At 40.2% G+C, this 21,951-nt stretch overlaps 1 protein-coding gene across 1 annotated transcript; it reads left to right on the top strand.

Moving 5' to 3' along the window:
• The first annotated feature begins 1,056 nt into the window (after nucleotides 1-1,056).
• LOC130031449 (olfactory receptor 5V1-like) lies at nucleotides 1,057-2,016 on the top strand. Its single transcript, XM_056122796.1, has one exon. It carries the CDS (start codon nucleotides 1,057-1,059, stop codon nucleotides 2,014-2,016), a length of 960 nt encoding a protein of 319 aa, XP_055978771.1.
• The last annotated feature ends 19,935 nt before the right edge of the window (nucleotides 2,017-21,951 follow it).

Genomic DNA, 21,951 nt, shown 5'->3' with positions numbered 1-21,951 from the left:
GGCATTATGGTTTGCAATACAGATACTGACAGTTTATCATATTTGATCCTTTATCTACTTTCAGCACACATTTCCCATCCCGACTGATGGGAACCATCATTTTCTTAGTGATCCTTTCTCTATTCCAGTTGCCTTCTTCCCCCGCTCATGAGGCAGGTTTCCAACTATGGAGCAATCTTTCTGGCCCTTTTGTCTACTGTCCTTCGGTGTCAGTCTCATGTTATGTTATTTTGTACTTCACAAATGAGTGCAGTCCTTCTATGTCTGTCCCTCTCTTTCTGACTCATTTTACTTATCATGTCTATGCACTTACAAACAAATTTCATGACTTCATCTCTCCTAACAGGTGCATAGTATTCCACTGTGTAGATGTACCAAAGTTTCTTTAATCAGTCGTCTGTTCTCAGGCACTTGGGTTGTTTCCAGATTCTGTCTATTGTGAACAGTGGTGCAAATGAACATATAGGTACAGATGTCATTTCTACTGTGCTTTTTTTTGCACCCTTGGGATATATTCTTAGAAGTGGTATTGCGGGGTCATATGGAAGCTCAATTTCTAGTTTTTGAAGGTCTGTCCATATTGTTTTCCAGAAAGGCTGGACCAGTGAATCACTGCAAATTTCAAAGTTACAAAGAACTATAAAAAGAACAACAACAACAAACTCTATAGTGGAGTAGTATACTAAAAAGTAGCAATGATTTTGATTCTGTGGTTGATTAAATTCATAAATCTACATTTTCTTAATTTTTTCAATAAAGTTTTATTATGTCAAAAGAGATACTTTCTAGTAACATGGGAGCTTATGATTTGTTGCTTTTAACCAAGTCTACATTTATTTTCACTTACCAGTAGTCATACAAATTCCTGAGTCCCTAAGACTGGGTCAGTCAGATCTCTAAGAAATGTGACTCCTCTGAAGCCTGTCTAGCACAGCTGCCTCGATAGCCCATACTGTTCTGTATCCATCAAGCTTTGGCTAGGTAAGTGATGAACCCACATGGAATGCTCTCTCTACATTCTCACTGTGCTTTCCTTTCTCATCTTGCTTTGTAGATATGCCACTAGCTGAAATGAACAATCAAACATTTGTCACTGAACTCATCTTCTTGGGGTTTTCCAACCACCCTAACCTACAGGGCTTGTTCTTCTTGATTTTTCTGGCCATTTATCTGGTAACTCTCCTGGGGAACACACTCATAATAACAGCCACTAGGATCAGTGCTGCCTTGCATACTCCAATGTACTATTTCCTCAGCAACCTAAGTTTCTTGGACATCTGCTATACTTCAACCACTGTTCCAGTCATGCTGGTGAATTTCTTCCGGGAGAAGAAGACTATCTCCTATGATGGCTGCCTCTCCCAGATCTTCTTCTTAGTGACTTGTGCTGGCACTGAGGGTGTCTTATTGGCAGCTATGGCTTATGACCGCTACGTCGCCATTTGTCACCCTCTTCGGTATCCAATCCTCATGAGTGTGAAGGTGTGTGTCTGTTTGGTGATTGGGTCCTGGCTGTGTGGCTTGGTGAATTCTGTGATACACACAACATTGGCAGTCACACTCACGCTGTGTGGGCCCAATCAGATCAGCCACTTTCTCTGTGACATCCCACTGATCCTGAAGCTCTCCTGCTCAGACACCTCTCTCAATGAATCTGTGCTCCATGTGGCCAGTGCCACCATTGGCCTGAGTCCCTGCCTGTTTACTGCAGTGTCCTACACACTCATCATTGCTGCCATCCTCAGGATTCCCTCTGCTCAGGGCAGGAGCAAGGCCTTCTCGACCTGTGCCTCCCACCTCACTGTGGTGGTGGTCTTCTTTGGGACAGCCAACTTCAATTATGACAGACCTGACATAGGTAACAACCTGGACATGGACATTCTAGTCTCTGTGCTCTTCTGTGTTGTGACCCCCATGTTTAACCCCATCATCTATAGCTTAAGAAACAAGGAGGTCAAAGGCGCCTTAAGAAAGCTCACAGAAGGAGACTCCTTGGTGAGATCAGTGACGAAATAGTATTTTTTTTTCTGAATTAAGGGAGAAAAACACGGATATCCTAGTGGCAAACATAAATGGAAACCCTGTATAAGATCTCTTGACATCTGTTCTGTTCCATTCCACCAGGAAAAACTGATGCTTGTGATAAGAATTTTATGCATTGTGATCACAATATTCTGTTTTATTTCTCTTTAATAGCTTTTAAATTATTTTTTAATTTAGACACCATAATTTACAGAGTTACTATAATAATAGAGTGTCAGATATGTAATATTTCCAACTCTCTTTCCACCATATCCTTCCATCAGAACTCCCAGGTTCTTTCCACCCTCCAACTTTCCAAATTGTTTCCTTGACAAACATTTTAAAATTTAATCATTGTAGTTTGGGTCCCTAAAGTGTCCAACTTTTCAACACTTTGGTACCTTAGAATGATTTCATTACTCCCTCTGCCAAAAAAGTACTCCCAGTACTCTTTTACTATCATTCTCAATATACTCCCAATTTTGGTGACCTCAAAAGCATGTTGTTCTCCAATATAGTTTACATCTTAGAGCTTTTTCATAACCCCCTAATCACAAGTAACAACCTATGTTGTTACTCCTAACATAATTCCAATTTTTACTGCTCTAGACAAACCCTGTTCTGCCTTGTGTATCTAGATTAATTATGGACACTTCATATAAATGAAATCACACAGTATGTGCTTTTGTGTTTGGGTTTTTTCATTTAGGATGTTTTCAAAGTTAATTCATATTATATTGGTATTTCATTCCTTCTTATCATTGATTTCCATTTTGTTGATATATATTATTACATTTATCCTTTTGTCATATGTTAGACAATTCCCTTGTTCCCTCTGTTTGACTGTTTTGAGTGATGCTGCTATGACTCTATGTATAAGATTTTAGTGGAAACATATTTTTGTTTGTATAGTAAATGTAAGGTTGTCAACTCATATGGCATCTCTATGTTTTTTTGGTAAATAAATGCTATGTTGTTTTTAAAGCAACGGCCCCATTTTCTTTTTTTTTCTTTTTTATTTATTTATTTATTTATTGAATCACTGTGGGAAAGGTTACAAAGCTTTCAGGTTTAGGTCTCAGTCATGCAAATATCAAACACATTTCCCTTTACCAATACTTATTTTTTACCATGAAGAACCCCAATAAAACCCCACCCCCCACCCCTCCCAGTCCCTGTGAGGCAGATGAATTCTAGTTAACACTCTATCTGCTTTGATTAGATTCATTGTTTCAATAAAAGATTCACCACTATTATTTAGAGTTTACCACCCCCCCCAAATCAGACATGCTGAAAAAGCATTGTGAAGTGATTTGCTTTCTACAGCTGGGTTCAAGAATTAAATGTTGATTTTGGATTTCTGCTATTTTACTTATTGACCCTGGAAGTATTTCTACTGAAAGTCAGATAGTTAAGAAATTGGTTTCTGTGCTCTGGAGTCGTGGCTGTGCTGGAGAGCCGCTAGTGGGGCAACTGGTGGCCTCGATAGGGCGTGAAGGGCAGACTGAAACTCCCCCCTTCCCATGAGGTTTTAGTCGCCCCCACTCCCCCGGCTCATACCTGCTGTCCACAAGGCTCCCATGTGGCCGCCATCTTTCTTTCCAGGGAGGAAAGGGTGAATGGGCAACACCCTTTCCCCTCTGGACAGACATGATGGCCTGGATTAACGCATAGTCCTTTCACTTTTCTGCTCCAAGCTGCTGGGTTCTGCATTAAGTCCTTGTGCTTCTGGGGCTGTGGCCGTGCTGGAGAGCCGCTCGTGGGGGGCAACTGGTGACCTCGGTAGGGCGTGAAGGACGGACTGGAACATCTCCCTTCCCATGAGGTTTTAGTCGCCCCCACATCCCCGAACAGCCCCATTTTCTATAGCAGTACAGTGTTCAAAGGTCATAGTTTCTCTGTAACATAACTTTGTGTGTCCTACTCATTATAGCAATCCTAGAATTTGTAATGTAAAATGTCAATCTCACTTTTATTTTCATTTACCTGATGGCTATGATCTTCAATAAGTATTGCTTCTGTAGTACTTCTGTACCCTCATATTTAGAAGAAGTCATGTTTCTAAGGGAGTTTTTGAACGTTAAAGACCTAATTTTCAGTCCTGTAAAATGTTTTTACTCTAATTTTGATGAATTAAATATTGAAAAATTTTCAAACTTCTTTTCTTTATCTATGCCTTACAGAGCCATTTGATGGCTCCACATTTTACTCCTTTAGAACTTTATAGGAATGGTGTCGTGATAAATTCATGAACAATGATAAAACTAGAAATCAGAGAGCATAAAGGCATAAGGACACTGATGGGGAAAAAAGGAAGCAGCACTTCTGAGTGATTATTTTAAACTAGAAATTACTTACTTGGCACAGTCTCCTGCCCCCACGCCTGGCTGTCCTCGCCGGGGCCCCTTGGAGGGGGGCGGGTTGAGTTTCCCTCCCTGCCCCGAGCAGAACTCTGGCAGCCAAAGACCTCCAGAACCAGCCACAACCAAGCTGAGACCACTCTCCACATGCATGAAGGTACCGGCAGAGGAACAAAGGCATGCGGGTCCCGAGGCTGAGATCTCCAAGCCTGCTCGGATTGGGGCTGAGCATCCTCCATCCAGATCCTCCATCTTCCAGTAGGCAGGGGTCACACCCACCATCTGACCCCCAGCACGGTGTAATCCCATCAACGGCCAAGACTCAGAGACTATAAAACCCAGCTCCGGGAAGCGCGCAGCCGCTCATTCTTACTTTGGACAACCTGGCAGGCTACCGAATGTAACCTGCCCACATGGCAGAGTCTGGCAAACTCCCCGTGGCGTACTCAATCTGCCAAATACCAGTAACAATAATGGGTCTCATTCTCCTAACCCTGAAAGGGCCTTGAATGTGGCACTTTAAAATCTCAGGGCTAGGATGAAGGAGACGTTACTGGTGCCTGTTCGAGGCAATAGACGAATAACAGGGTTATCGTGAACGTGATTGTGAGAAACTACTTAGTACCAGAAGTTACTAGTCTTGTGACTCCAGATACTTGTTGAAATGGTCGAGGTTTCAGCTTGAATTATCTAAGTCTGAGGAGAGAAACCTCGAGTTATAGAATCTAACCAAATTAGATTAGATGACTCCCTTTCTTTTTTTTTTTCTTCTTGGGTCACACCTGGCAATGCATAGGGGTTACTCCTGGTTCTGCACTCAGGAATCACCCCTGGCGGTGCTCAGGGGACTATATTGGATGCTGGGAATCGAACCCGGGTTGGTCGTGTGCAAGGCAAAAACCCTACCCTCTGTGCTATTGCTCCAGCCCTGAGATGACTCCCTTTCTAACCCTTCACTTCCTACTGGTAAGGGAAGAAAAAAATCTCATGCCAATCACAATATTTTAATAGAAACCAGTACTAAAATTATTCTTAACATATCCACAAAAAGATATGAAGCTGATATATTTGTTTCCTCCTGGGAAAAGAAGATTTCCTGACCTTAATGAATCCAAGAGAGAGTTAATTGCTCTTCATTTGTACATTTTCTATTTGGGCTCTTGCCTTTGAGTTGAGTTTGTGCCCGGAGGAGCCCCAGAAAAGCTACTTAGAGGGAGATGGGATGGCTGCTCCCAAAAGGTCAGTCCAGGAATTATAAATGTCTATTCTAGACAAATGAATTCATTGCAATATCAAATATGGATTCTCAGCTTTGAGGTAGGTCGTGAGTATGCCCTAGGCAGCTCCCAGCATGGCGAGTCTTCCTCATGACACCTGGCAGTCAACAGCCTATTCTACAAAGCAGTGTCCTTTCCTGGTCTGTGGCTAGAGAGGAAAACATCAAGTACCTCCTCCAAAGTCAGAAAGTCGAGAGTTTCAGCAAGAGAAAGCAGTAAGTAAGATTTCTTATACTTTTCTTTGCGGTTTCTTATTATCTTGGTCTCAAATAATTTAAATATTGAAATGAGATAAGTTGTTTTCTCAAGGTAGGTGAATGTTAAAGTATACAAGTGCCTTAACTCCTAATCTCTCTGGCCCCACAAGTAACATTTAAAAAATACTCAGACATTTATGTATAGAAGATAGGTATAGAAGGGTGAGAAGAATTACTCTTTTTTAAAATTATAATACCATGATTGACAAAATTGTTCATAGTACAGTTGTTTCAGGTCTACAACACTCCAACACTAATCCCACCACCGGTCTGGCCTCCCCTTCACCAATGTCCCCAGCTTCCTTTCCAACCCTCAGCCTGACCCCTTAGCAGGCAAACAGAAGGCTTATTCTTAAACTGGTTTTCCTATGAAATATTCACATAATTCTGGGAAATAAGGTCATTATTACACCATATAAGTTTTGAAACTTAAGTTGTTAATTTATAAAAAGACATATAAACTCTGAGGGAACAGATTTCTGTGTTATCATACAATGTTTGGTGCATGCATGGTGCTTAGTAATGATAGATTTTTATGGTAATGTTGGTCATGGTGACGATTCAGCACGGTTACTCTATACAGAGATGAATGAGCATCAAGGATTAGCAAAATGATCGGGCATTACACTGCATCTCACTCTATCCCTGGATCCATAAGATATTAGGCGATTGACCAAACCAAGACAACATTTTTATTATAGTTCTGTTGTGTGTATGTGTGTGTGTGTGTGTCTTGTAAATAAATTCATCATGGATTGAATCCAAGTAATTGGAAGTCACATTTCAAAACCTTCATAGTAAAGTTTTGTGTACACTTTCTGAAGCCATATTTCAATCCCTAAAAGATTGCAGAATTCAATTTTTCATTTTGGTTAAACATAAACCATGTATTTGTTTCCAGAACAGTTCTTATACTACCATATTCTAATGGGGATTTTAATTCTTTTTTTAAAAAATGAATATACCTAGACATAGATCTATAAAAGATTTTGACAGATGTACCATTTCCATATCAAGAATTAAAATATATATATATATATATGTGTATATGTTTTTTAAAACGACTTGAAGTGGGGCTGGAGTGATAGTGCAATGGTAGGACATTTGTCTTACATGCAGCTGACCCAGGTTTCATCCCCAGCACCACATATGGTCCACTGAGCCCATTAGGAGTAATTCCTGAGTAAACCCCAAGCACTGCAGGATGTGACCCAAATCCCTGCCCTGCCCCAAAAGACTTGAAGTTCATCTATGTAGAGAATACAGAGAATAAGGGTTTTCACTGATCCCAGTTCAATTCTACTATTGATTTATTATAAATCAGTGCTAAAAGACTTAGAAGAAGCAATGTGGCTTCTGCTTTATGGATAATGAGGCCCAGATTCATATCTGCAGCGGTAACTTATCTCCTGAGGACAAGTCCTTTGTTTTTAATGATCTAATAGGCATTTCCAATGGATATTCCACAGGTATCTGTACACTCAGCATTATTCAGATTTAATTCTCCTCTCCCCACATGTGCTGCACCTCATTAATTTCTGATTTTAATTAATGATTCCTATCTGCTGAAGATGGGCCCTTACCCTGTCCTCACTAGGTCATTGGCCTCAAAGTACTTCAAATACTGCACCTTCTCTGAGAATTATTTCTTCAGTTTCTCCACACTCTAAATTTCAACAGAGTCTCCTGACACATCTTTTGTCCCATGATGTCATTTTTCTCTGGTTTTAGTTATCAGAATATCTTAGACTAAACAAAGGTGCTTTAAATGAAGTCATATGGCCTAAAAGGGACTATGGGGTGGATTTCAATTATGTACCAAATTCTGTTCATGAATATATGTGTTTCTTAGATTTTTTAAAATTTATTTTTAGACCTATACATTTTTAAAAATTAATTTCTCAAAAATGAGTCTTTTAAAATTTCAGTCTCAGATTATTAACCTCCACATATCCCCTGCTCCCAATTTTCCTTAGTTAGACTGTGATCTCTGTGTCAGGACTAACTCTGCACATTTCCCATCCACTTTCATCCCCAAGCCTGACTTCCAAGAACACATAAGAATCTTCTGCTAATCAATGAGGGGCTGGAGGAAGTTTTCTGAGATCTCTGGATCACCATTATTTTTGTCTCTGAAGACTTGTCCAGAAAGACAGGGCTGACATAACTTCATGGAAACTATTCCAATGTCCTGCCATGGAACTAGCTAATGAGACTGTGTCTGAGGTTAAAAAAAAAATCATCATTCTCCACAAAATGACTTCGCTAAAACATGGCAACAACCAGCTAGAATTGCCCCACCACATTCTTTGCAAGCTAGCAGAAGTCACCGGAGACAGCAATAGGAGGGGAGACTTTCCAGAGAACCTAAAATCCAATGGCAAGAAGGGCCACTTCTCTCTGAGAAGTTTCATGTGCCAGGCCCCTCTCTTTCTGCTGCCATTAGAACAGCACAAATGCTCTTAACTTATTTTTCCTGTGTTAGACAGGCCCAGTGCCATTTGACCTGTGTTTTCTGCTGCTAATGTTGTTTGGAATGCCAACATGCTGTTCTATTACTTGTCAGACAGATTTCTCAGATATGTCCCTCCTGCTTCTGCAGTAAGATAAATAGGTGCACATGCATGCTTGCATGCATACTCATGCACACACACACATACACACACACACATGCATGTACATGTACACAAAAGCACTGACCCTCCATTGTATCACTTTTCATGTTGTGGTTCAGAGCTCATATACCCGCTGATAGCATTGATTCATACAAATAAAACATTGTCAAGAATGTGACTTGAGGGGCTGGAGAGATAGTAAAGTGGATAAGGAGCTTGCCTTGCATGAAGCTGACCTAGGTTTGATCCCTGGCATTCCATATGGTCCCCTGAGCCTGTCAGGAGTGGTTTCTGAGTGCATATCCAGGAGCAACTCCTGCACATCATTGGGTGTGCCCCCCCAAAGAATGTGACTTGATATGTCAGTATGAATGCTATTCATAGTGCTATTATGAAAAAACTTTTTTTGAACATTCTTATATGTCCTTTCGTGAAATATCTATCCAGTTTTCTTGATATGATTTATAGTTACATGTAGTGAAATATCACTGTGGTAGAAAAGGAATAGAGACAAAATTGGAGAGATTACTTATGTCTTAGCGGTATAAATCATATTTAAGTCTGTTTCCAACCAATACTGAAGTGAAAGTTGCATTGAAAATTGCCTCCTGGTTTTATCTCTTTCTTCATAGTATTTAAAAATAATTATAGAGGCCAGGAGATAATACAGGGGTCAAGAGGCTTGCCTGACATGCGGCTAGACCCAGTTTGTGTCCCAGCACCATATAGTTCCTTAGCAAGCCCTGAGCACAGAGCCTGGAGTGACACCTCAATACTGGCAGGTGTGGCCCACCCTACCCCCAATTAATTACAATTCACATTCAGTAAATCACACAAATTTCAAGTGCACAGATTGAAATATTCACACATACACAGACATAGGAGCTAACAAAATAAAATGATATAGAAAATTTCCATCACTTTGAAAAAAATCCTCTCAAGCTCCTTAATAGTTAGTAAACACACCCAGTCCTCAGAAAAGAAGTTATTCTCACTCAATTATCATAATTTAGTTTTCCCCAAATTTAAACTTCATATATAGTAAATATACTATCAATTTTATTTCTGGATTCTTTGATTCAATAATGTCTTAAAAACTTATAAATATTATCAGTAATTTTTAAAAATTTGTATAGCATTCCACTGTATGATATACAATTTGTTATCCTTTGTCCTTTTGATAAACATAACTGTATAATTGTGCTATTATGAATAAAACTTTTTTTGAGCATTCTTATATGTTCTTTTGTGAAATATAAATCCAATTTTCTTGAAAAGTCTTTCTAGAAACAGAATTGGAACATAGAGTAACCCACATATTTGTTTTTATTAGAAACTGACAAATAGTTTACAAAGAAAACTCAAGGTTTGCAAAAGACCTTAAATTTCAACTTCGATTTTAAAGTCTGAAAAAGATGTTTCTCCCATATTATACCAACAATTAAAATCAGGAGAAATAAAAATTAATTACTTTTTTGGGAGAGTGGTCTCAGCATGGCTGGTCCTGGAGGTCTTCGGCTGCCGGGGCCCTGGCCAGGGCGGGGAGGAAAGCTCAACCCGCTCCCCTCCAAGGGGCCCCGGCGAGGAATAGCCAGGCGCGGAGGCAGGAGACTATAAAAACCAGCTCCCGGAGGAGAAGAGCACAGTCTCCTGCCCCCGCGCCTGGCTATTCCTCGCCGGGGCCCCTTGGAGGGGAGCGGGTTGAGCTTTCCTCCCCGCCCTGGCCAGGGCCCCGGCAGCCGAAGACCTCCAGGACCAGCCACCACCATGCTGAGACCACTCTCCGCACACATGAAGGTACCGGCAGAGGGACAAAGTTGCGTGGGTTCCGGGGCCGAGATCTCCAAGCCTACTCGGATTGGAGTCGAGCATCCTCCACCCAGATCCTCCAAATTCCAGTAGGCGGGGGTCACACCCACCAACTGGCCCCCTGGTGCCGTGTAATCCCATCAGCGGCCAAGACTCTGAGACTATAAAAACCAGCTCCCGGAACTGCGCGGCCGCAAATGCGGCCGCGCGACATCTTATTATAACATCTCATTCCTACTTTGACAAACTGGCAGGCTACCGAATGTAGCCTGCCCACACGGCAGAGTCTGGCAAACTCCCTGTGGCGTACCCAATATGCCAAATACCAGTAACAATGATGGGTCTCATTCTCCTAAAAAGCCTTGAATATAACCTCAGGGCCAGGATGAAGGAGACGTTACTGGGGCCTGCTCGAGGCAAACGACTTTTTTGGGAGCCCTTTGAGGAATTGAGGTCACAAGAAAAACAACAAAAAATCTGGGGAAATAGAAGCAATCTCATGCATGAATCCCTGAAATGTTTCTTTACCGGCGGCAGTAGATGTTATGCTCTTTGAAGATTTGGTTTGAAATATTGAATGAATTACCTGAGATTTATTATAGGCTAGCATGAGAGTGTGGAATACCTGAGAGCCTTTGACAGAGAATTGTACTATCTTTCTTCTCCAGCACAAACTGTACCTCTGAAAGAAGGAGGAACTCTCAAGGAAGGAAATGCCCTACTTACAGTTCAGAAGAAACACTAGGAAGAATTCTGAGAAATCTTCCTTAATAGTATTGCTTAGTGATGTATAAATAATGGTGAATAGAAGCAGTAGCAACTTCCAAAACAACCCGACTAATATATATATATATATATATATATATGGGAAAAAACACATATATTTTATGTAAAGTATATTTTATGTAATGTATATATGTGTGCAATGTATATATGTATATATAATATATTATATACATTTTTTACTGCAGAAAAAGTGTTGCTAGGGAAATAACAATGAAAGCTGTCAATTGAAGATCCAGGGAGATGACTCAAAGGTTAAAGTTTAGGGGCTGAAGCGGTAGCACAGCAGGTAGGGTGTTTGCCTTCCACCCAGCCGACCCAGGTTTGATTCCCAGCATCCCATATGGCATATGGTCCCCTGAGAAGCACCAGGGGTAATTCCTGAGTGCATGAGCCTGGAGCAACCCCTGTGCATTGCCGGTGTGACCCAAAAGCCAAAAAAAAAAAAGGTTAGAATTTATGTCTTGCACATGGATGTCCTTAGTTGATCTCTGTGACAATGGAAGAAATAAGCCCAGCACTATCAGTATGCCTCTTACCCAAACAAAAATTGTTCACAAATACTACACAGTAAACCCATTATAGCTTTATTAAGGAGTAGGGGGCTAAAAAGAAGTTACCTTTAGCAGTATGAAGCAGGAATTAAGTGTTAGACCCACACTGCAGAGAGGAGGGAGCAGAATCACTTGTGAAAGCAATACCCCACAGACCCTCAGGTTTATGGACTCTAAAGCTAAGACTTAATCAGAATGTCAGAGAATCCTTCTCCACTCTTCCCCATCAACCCATCAGTATACATCAAGTAAAAATAATAGTGTGATACAGTCAAGCCTCAATTCATGTCACTGATAAAATACTTGGAAACTATTATTTTTAATGAAATAATGAAAAATGTAGCAGTTCCTCAAATAATATTATTTCTGTTTAGTGTTGGGCAAGTTTTCTTTTTCTCGTAAAAGTTATAATGAAATAACAACAACAACAAAAAAAACCCAAGACATCTGTCGTGGGTCTGCTTTAAAGCTAGGACATCTTGAGAACTATCTCAATTATTTTTAGAAAACAGGGAAAATGAAAAATCTAAAGCAAGTCATAAAGTGAAATGTGGCCATACTAGTCCATACTCTAAAGACATATCAGAGTAATAGAAAGCTTCTGTTCTTCAAGTAATTGTAGAAAAAAGTCAAACTCAGTCCAATTACTTACAAGATTAAGACTCACACTAAAGCTACAGTAGAAGAAAATCATGCTAATCTCCAAGAAAAAATAATTTTACTTCTATCCTACATAAGTCCAGCTTCAACAAAAAGTTATTAATGCGTGAAATAATAGAGGTTCAAATACATTTTGAAGAGACAAATATAAACACCAGAACTAGACTCAGATACCAGAAAAATATGTACATATTAAATAAGGGATTTAAAAATAACAATAATTTATAGATAAAGGTCTCATTGGAAAAGATCAACAACATCCAACATCAGTTAATTTTAACAAAAATATGGAAACTATAAGAAAATATCAAATGTGAATGCTAGAAATTGAGACCATAATTACAAAGATGAAAACTACCTCCAACAAGTTTATTCAATTGACTTGATAGCTGAAGAAAACATTGGTGAGATTAAGTAATAGTTAATAGAATTTACTCAAACTCAGACACAAGGAGAAATGTTATAAAAACTAGAGCAGCCAAAAGCTACGGTGTGATACCATTCTATCTAATGTATACATAATTAGAATCCCAGAAGGTAGAGACAGTAGGAACAGCAGAAAATAAATATCTGAACAAGTAATGACTGCGAATTTTCCAAAATGTGTCACACATCCAGAAATTCAGAGAATACTAATAAAGATTAATATAAAAATGAAACAGGAGAGATAGCATAGCGATTAAGGTCTTGGCTTTGCTCCTGACTGACTGGCTCAATTCCCTGAGTACAACAGGAGTGATCCCTGAGCACCACAGGGTGTGGCCCCAAGCCCAAGTCAAACCAGAACAGACCAAACAAAGCAAAACAAAAAAAAGTTGCTATAAAAATAGAAAATCTTTAAATCAACTAGAGAATGAGAAACCAACCTCACACTATACAATACATACAATACAACTCATTAGATGCTATCCAAGCAAGAACAACAAGTTGTGTGGCATATTTGAAGTGTGAAAAGCAATCAAAATAAAACATTATTAAATTATGACATATCTCTTAAATATTGAGAAAAAGAAAATGATATTTCAGAGAAACCAGAACTAAAGAAATATTGTCAGTAGACATGTCCCAGTATAAATGTTAGCGAAAGATCTTTGGAAAAGGAATATGATACAGCTTAGAAATTTGATTATATACAAAGACATGTAGAGTATTAAAAAAAGAAATGGGTTAAATGAATGTAAATCTATTGGAGGGAAAGGGATTTCCCCCAAATTCATATCTATTGAGAACTTCAAAATGTGACCTAATGTGGGAATAGGTCTTTGAAGATATATTTATTCAAGTGAAGATAAGGTTATACTGGATTAGGGTGTTCCCTAGTTCAATGACCATTTTATAAGGAAAAGACAGAATACACAGAGAGACACCACACAGGGACTAAAACCATGGATAAAACCATGTAAATACTGGAGTGACAATGCTAGAAAACAAGAAAAAAACAATGAGTACCAGGCTCCTCTGGGAACTAAAAAGGGGCAAGAAATGATTCCAGGAGCCTTCAGAGGGCTAGTGGCACTCTTGAGACCTTGGTTTCACCCTTCTTGCCTCTATAGCTATGACCTAAGAAGCATTTCTTGTTTCAAGTCACTAGGTTTGTGGTGGTTTGTTTTAACAGCCAAAGGAAATTAATATAGCAAAATGAAATGTGTTATCATTTTTAAACCACTCAAAATTGATAGCTTAAACCAAAACAGTAACAGTGCAGTATATTTTTAAAGTGTATATGAAAGTAAAATATGTTAGCATAATAAAAAAGGAAGCAAGGGAGAAATTTGAAAGGTGGTATAAGTATATTGAAGCAATATATTATGTGGAAGCAAATTCATATTATTTATAGTAAACTTTGTAAATCCTAGGGCAACAAGAAAATTTTGTGAGGTAATAAGTAAAGGAGATAAAGTAAAGAGCATAAAAAGGTACTCAAGCTCAAAGAAGCGAAAGAGGGAAAATAAAGACGAAATGGAAAAGAAGAGATATCTTAATCCAGTCATATTACTACACCTAAATAACACTTAAAAGGCATATTGTCAGACTGAATTCTTTATTTTTAATTTTGCTTATTATTTTTTACTAAATCACTGTGAATTGCAAAGTCACAAAGACATTTTGTGATTGACTTTCAGATGTACAATGTTCCAACTCCAATCACTTCGCCAATTTTCTCTACCCTCCACGAATGTCTTGTTTCCCTCCTGCCCACTAGCCTGCCTCTATCGTAGACACTTTTCTGCTCTGCCATTGTCCGAGTTTTTCCTTCCCTAATTTATTCCCCCACCCCCGACCCTGTCCCAGTGACAAGCTTCCTACTGAAGATTATCACTGTCACCGTCACTGTCCTCCCGTTGTTCATCAATTTGCTCAAGCAGGCCTGGTAACCTCTCCATTGTGAGACTTGTTGTTACTGTGTTTGGCATATCCAATATATCATGGGTAGCTTGCTAGGCTTTGCCATGTGGGCCAGATACTCTTGGTAGCTTCCCGGGCTCTCCAAGAGGGGCGGAGGAATTGAACCTGGGTTGGCCCGGTTGGCTGCGTGCAAGGCAAACGCCCTACCGCTGTGCTATCACTGAAGATTATCAGACTGAATTTTTTTTCTTTTTGGGTCACACCCTGCTATGCACAGGGGTTACTCCTGGCTCTGCACCCAGGAATTACTCCTGTCGGTGCTCAGGGGACCACATGGAATGCTGGGAATCAAACCTAGGGTGCAAGGCAAATGCCCTACCCGCTGTGCTATCGTTCCAGCCCCTATCAGACTTAATTGTTAAAAAATGCTGTATAAGAGCATACTTTTGAAAAGAACTTCCTTTTAAATATAAGAATATTTAAAAGGTTAAAAGTAAAGTAAGGCCCTCCCGTTGATCATCGATTTGCTCGAGCGGGCCCAGTAACGTCTCCATTGGAGACTTTGTTGTTACTGTGTCTGGCATATAAGTAAAAGAATAGGAAAAATACTTGGCATATGCTAACAAAACAAAGATGAGGTATTTATATTAATTTCAAACAAAATGCACTGTAGAAGGAAGATTATTTATAAGAAGGAATAAAAAGGAACATAATGTAATGATAGAGAAGTAAAATCTCTAAGATATTACCATTCTCAATAGAAATTAAAACTACTTCAAATTACATGAGGTAAAAACTGATAAATCTGAAAGGAGAAAAAGGGGAATATAAAATTATAGTTGGAGACTTCCTTACCGCATTTTTCATTCAATGAGAACAGGTAGTTAGAAAATCAGTAAGAACATGGTGATCTAAAAAACTGTCAACTTAATTTAGATGGCACTTAAAAAACACCATATCTCCCTATTATAGCAACCCAGGTTGTCAAACCAAGAGCATATGGAGTATTCTGTCCTCCCATTGTTCATCGATTTGCTCAAGCAGGCCCAGTAACATCTCCACTGTGAGACTTGTTGTTACTGTTTGGCATGTCAAATACTTTGCCGTGCGGGCAAGATATTCTCGATAGTTTGCTGAGATATTCTGAGAGGGGTGTAGGAATTGAACCTGGCTCGGCCAGGCCGGCCGCACGCAAGGCAAATGCCCTACCGCTGTGCTATCACTCCAGCCCCATGGAATATTCACTAATAGTATATTAAGAAGTGTGAAGTGCACTAATTAAATTAGAAGACTAAATTTTATCAAAGTCTTTGACCAAAACGGAATAACGTTAGCAAAAATGTGTCTGGAAAGCCCCTAAATTTTTGCATATTGATCAAAATATATAATTTGTGGAACAAAAAGTCTCAATTTCTTTTTTGTCTTTTTTCTTCTTTTTTTACAGCTCAATAATATTCATTATTTTAGAATACTGAATTTTTAATGATCAAGCAAACAATGTAGTCTGTATTTTCTTTTTTTTGTGATGAAAGAGTAATTTTTTTGTTTTTGTTTTTGTTTTATTAGTGAAACACCATGAGGTACAGTTGTAGACTTACAAGTTGTTGTGCTTGGGTTTCAGTTATACAATGATCGAGTACCCATCCCACCACCAGTGCCCATTCTCCACCCTGTAGTCTCTATTTTCTGACCACAAATTTAGAGTGAAATTCTAAAGTACAAAGAGCAGTTATTATATATTGGATAATTAAAAAGTCTCAATTTAAAGGAAAAATATTTTGAGTAGTAAAAACAATATAGATAATAGTAAAAACAATAGTAAAATAGGTTTTTTAAAATTTTTGTTAGTGAAACACCATGAGGTACAGTTGTAGACTTGCAAATTTTTGTGCTTGGATTTCAATTATACAGTGATCAAATACCCATCCCTCCACCAGTGCCCATTTTCCACCACCATGGGTCCCAGTATCCCTTCCACCCCCCATTTTCCCCTCCCCCATCCCACCCTGCCTCTGTGGCAGAGCATTCCTTTTTGTTTTCTCTCTCCTTTTGGGTGTTGTAGTTTGCAAAAGAGGCATTGAGTGGCAATCATATTTGGTCTATAGTCTACTTTCAGCATGCTTCTCCCATCCTGGGAGGATCCTCCCAACACCCTTTATTTGGTGCTTCCTTCTCTATCTGAGCTCCCTTTTCCCATAGCATGTGTGGCTGGCCTCCAAGCCATGGAGCAAACCTCCTGGTACTAATCTCGGCCACTCTTTGGGTATTAGTCTCCTAGAAAATAGTAAAATAGTCTTAAAAAATAGTAAAAACAATATATAAAAATTTAGGGGATACATAAAAAGTAGAGTTTGTAGAAAAATTTATATATTAATGCTAATTTTAGAGAAACATACTTAAAATAATCTAAACCCCCTCCCCAAACAATCTAAGCTTCCACTTGAAGAATGCAAAAAATAAAAACATAATTAAACACAAAGCAAATAAAAGTGGAGAAATAAAGAATAAATAAATCACAATCACAATCACGATCATCCTGTTGTTCGTTGATTGCCTCAAGCAGGCCCCAGTAAAGTCTCCTTCGTCCTAGCCCTGAGATTTTAAAAAGTGCCATATTCAAGGCTCTTTCAGGGTTAGGAGAATGAGACCCATCAATGTTACTGGTATTTGGCATATTGGGTACGCCACGGGGAGTTTGCCAGACTCTGCCATGTGGGCAGGTAACATTCGGTAACCTGCAAAGTTGTCCAAAGTAAGAATGAGATAATAAGATGTTGCGCGGCTGCAAATGCGGCCGCGCGCTTCCAGAAGCTGGGTTTTATAGTGTCTGGGTCTTGGCCGTTGATGGGATTACACGGTGCTGGGGGTCAGATGGTGGGTGTGACCCCTGCCTACTGGAAGATGGAGGATCTGGGTGGAGCTCAGCCCTGATCCGAGCAGGCTTGGAGATCTCAGCCTCAGGACCCGCATGCCTTTGTTCCTCTGCCGGTACCTTCATGCGTTTGGAGAGTGGCCTCAGCATGGTTGTGACTGATTCTGGAGGTCTTTGGCTGCCGGAGCTCTGCTCGGGGTGGGGAGGGAAACTCAACCCGCATCCCTCCAAGGGGCCCCGGTGAGGACAGCCAGGCGCGGGGGCAGGAGACTCTGCCAAAAATGAAATTAAAATACAACTGAAAAAAATAAAACTGAAAGCTGATTATTTGAAAACAATCAAATGATAACCTCTAGCCAGACTGATTGAAGAAAAAAAGAGAAGACAATTTGTCAGTTTTAAGAACAAAAGAGAAAATATCACTACTGACCCTATATTAAAAGGCAGTTATGGAGCTGGAAAGATAGTACATACAGGAGGTAAGGCATGTGCCTTCCATGCAACCAAACCTAACTCTAATCCCTTGTACCACATATGGCCTCCAGAACACCACAACAAGTCACCCCTGACCCAGAGCCAGAAAAAGTCCCTCAGCACTTCTGATGTGGCCCAACACTCTTTCCCCACAAGGCTATTATGGAGAGTTGGGGTATAGTACAGGAGTCGGTACATGTGTGATTGTCCATAGTTCAATTCATGGCATCACATTGCCCCCACTTGAGTATTGCCACATATAGCACTGCAGGCCAGGAGCACAGCTGGAGGTGGCCCTGGTGGTCCTTGGCAACCCAGTGCCAGAGCAGCACTACACCCCTGACCCTTACATTGAGCTGCTGGCCTGGTTGGTTGAAAATTGCAGAGTGATCGAAGGATTTGGGCACCACTTCGGAACCCTGCTGAAATACGCCAAATAGCACCCAAGCACACGTAATAATTAATAATCTGAATAGCTCTATGTATGCTAAGGAAATATTTTTTCCCAAAAGTTAAAAATCCAAGACGATATATTTCTACTGTTGGATTTGAATTGGAATTTTAGGAACAAATATACCAATTTTACATAGCATCTCCTAGAAAACTTAAGAGAAACTTTCTAGCACAGTTTATTTTTTCTTTTTTGGGGGGTCACACCTGGCAACGCACAGGGGTTGTTCCTGGCTCATGCACTCAGGAATTAATCCTGATGGTGCTAGGGGCATCATATGGGATACTGGGAATCGAACTCAGGTGGGTCACGTGCAAGGCAAATGCCCTACCCGCTGTGCTATCGCTCCAGCCCCCCTCTTGCACAGTTTTTAAAGGTCAGAATTAACTAATGATTTATAACATGATTATATAAAGACATTATAGAAAACCATCGACCAACAATAATGAAGATTGGGGGTATGGTGCCGCCAGCAGGTCAATCTGTACCTGTGAGGCGAGTGCATCAGCAGCCTGATGGCTCCTTCAGACTTCCAGATACCCCAAAATTGCTGCTATGCCTTTGGCCAGACCCCAAAAACTTAGGGCAAAGTTTACCAATAAAATAAATGACCAAAAGTTAGGTATGTGGGAGACACTCCCACAAACTACCTCTGGCTCAGCTTTATAATTGGAGGCATGGCCTCTCTGGTTCCTGATCAAACTGCTTAATGGCCATGATCCCAGAGACTCAGAAACATCTCAAAACCCAACAGCTTCTAGCAGAAATGCGTCCGGTCCTTGCAGTATGTTACTGACGCCGGGCCACCCCAGGTGAGAATAGGTTTCGTGCCTTGGCCGGTTCCCCATGGCGGCCTGGTGGCCACCATCCTCCAGAGGCCACAGGACAGTCAGGTTTGGGCCCACAGTGACGAAACTTGTTGGGCCTCACAGGATGGTGGTGGAGCCGGCCCTTCCCTCCCCATCCCAACGAGACCCTGAGTCGCCACCCACGAACGGCCTCTCTGGCTCCTGATCAAGCTGCCTAATGGCTACAACCGCAGAGACTCAGAAACAAATCTCGAAATCCAGGAGCTTTTGGCAGAAATGCATCAGACCCCGCAGTAGGTTACTGTCGCCAGGCCACTCCAGGGAGGAAAGGGTGCCGTCACTCCGCTTGCTTCCCCTGGGTGGCTTGGTGGCCGCCATCTTCCAGAGGCCATTGGACAGTCAGGTTTAGGCCCACAGTGACGAGACACACAGGACCTCATGGGATGGGGGTGGAGCCGGCCCTTTCTTCCCTGTCTCAACGAGACCCCAAGTCACCGCCCACAAATGGCCTCTCTGTCTCCTGATCAAGCTGGTTAACGGCCATGATCTAAGAGACTCAGGAACAAATCTCAGAACTCAACAGGTTCTGGCAGAAATCCCTCCAGATTTAATTGTTAAAATTTCAGAATTTCAAAATCGCGCAGCCAGTATTGTAGCCGCGCAACATCATATGTTATTCATAATCAGCAATAGAAAACAAATTGTCTACTGTTACCTTTTTGTCAGATCTGAGTGTTGGGGTAAAATCCCAAATAATAATGGTGGGTCTGGAGTCAAAATATTGAATGTAATCAAAGTAGAGAGAGAGTAATGTGAAAATCATCTGCCTCACAGGTAGGGGGAGAGTGTAGGGTGGGGGTATACTGGGGTTTTTGGTGGTGGAGAATGGGCACTGGTAAAGGTATGGTGTTTCATTGTAAGACCGAGACTTTAACCTGAAAGCTTTGTAACTGCTCTTATGGTGATTCAACAAAATTATAAAAAATGAAAAAAAAAAAGTAAGGTGGAGTTCATGCCCAGTTCAGTCAACCTAATCAGTAGCTGAATAAATCGTAGTACTCCTACATTAAAAAAAAGAATAAAGAAAGATGTGAAATTATTAGCAAATCAAATCCCATGATTTATTAAAAGATAATTTATCATAATCTATTTAAAGTGGTTTAACAAGAAATATAAGGTTAGTTCAACATCAAAAAGGACATAGGGGCCAATAAGTATATGAGTGTTTGTCTTTACATATTATCAGAGAAATTCAAATAAAAATTATGAGATATCATCTCATACCAGCAAGAATTATATATATATATATATAACACCTCAGAAAATAAACAGAGTTGGTAGGTATGTGGTTAAAAAGAATCCCTCATTCACTGTTTGTGGGAATTCTGTCTAGTTCAGTCTCTGTAGAAAAAAATAATGAGATTTCTCAAAAATACAAGAATAGTCCTGCCATGTGACTCAATGATTCTACCCCCCAAAACACAAAAACATTTATTAAGAAATACATATGCACGCTTATGTTCATTATGGTACTTAGTACAATAGCCAGGGCATGGAAACAACCCAAATATCCAAAAATAGAGGAGTATAAAGAAGTTGTAGTATACATTTACATATATATATATATACACACAATGGAATACTATGCAGTCATAAGAAAATATAAAATCATGTAGTTTGCTTCAACCTGTAGCAAACTACATAGAACTGGAGGATATCATGGTTAAGTCAGAGGGTTAATGACATATATTGGATATTTTCATTTATCTTCAGTCTGTAGTATAAACACATGATCCAAACTATAATAAGCAAATTAAGAAGAAAATAATAAGTTTACAAAGGAGGTATGTGAGGAGAAGGAGGGAACTTTAGACTCCCTCCAGACCTCCAGGCCCTTGGTCAACTCTGTTCTGTAGTTCAGTTCTACTGGTCTATGAGCATAGTTCATTTGTTATTCTCTTACTGTGTTTCTTTATTTTCTACATTTGAGAGGTCAGTCTGTATTTGTCCCTTTCCTTCTGACTGATCTCACTCAGCATGATGTCCTATAGTTTCGTCCATGCTGCAGCAAACTTCATTATTTCATCTTTTCTCATAGCGGAGTAGTAATCCATTGTGTCTATATGCCACAATATCATTATCTGTTCATCTGTTCTTGGGCACTTGGGTTGTTTCTAAGGTCTTGACTATTAATGATAATGCTGCAATGACCACAGGAGTGTAAATAACTTTTCAGAATAGTGATAATGGGCACTCGGAGTAGATGCCAGTAAGTTGAGTTGCTGGCTCATATGGAGGCTGGATTATTAATTTTTTAGGTTTCCATACAGTTTTCCATAGAGATTGAACTAGAAAATATTAATATTCTGACCAAAAGTATGAGTATTACTTTTCCCCTACCCCTTGCCAGCACTGGTTATTTCTTTTTTTTTTTTTCTTTTTGGGTCACACCCGGCGACGCTCAGGGGTTACTCCTGGCTCATGCACTCAGGAATTGCTCCTGGCGGTGCTCAGGGGACCATATGGGGTGCTGGGAATCGAACCTGTGTTGGCCATGTTGGCTGCGTACAAGGCAAACGCCCTACCCGCTGTGCTATCACTCCAGCCCTCTACTATTTTTGATGTGTGCCAGTCTCACTGGTGGGAGGGGATAGCTTTTTTG

This window comes from Sorex fumeus, unplaced genomic scaffold (assembly GCF_029834395.1).
Source record: "Sorex fumeus unplaced genomic scaffold, SorFum_2.1 ptg000047l, whole genome shotgun sequence".
Classification (NCBI taxonomy): Eukaryota; Metazoa; Chordata; class Mammalia; order Eulipotyphla; family Soricidae; genus Sorex; species Sorex fumeus.
Note: the sequence above shows the minus strand (reverse complement) of the source record. Positions and strands in the feature narration are given on the sequence as shown.

Excerpts from the sequence above, each read along its gene's own strand:
- LOC130031449 (XM_056122796.1), top strand. The coding sequence starts at position 1,057 with ATGCCACTAGCTGAAATGAACAATCAAACATTTGTCACTGAACTCATC.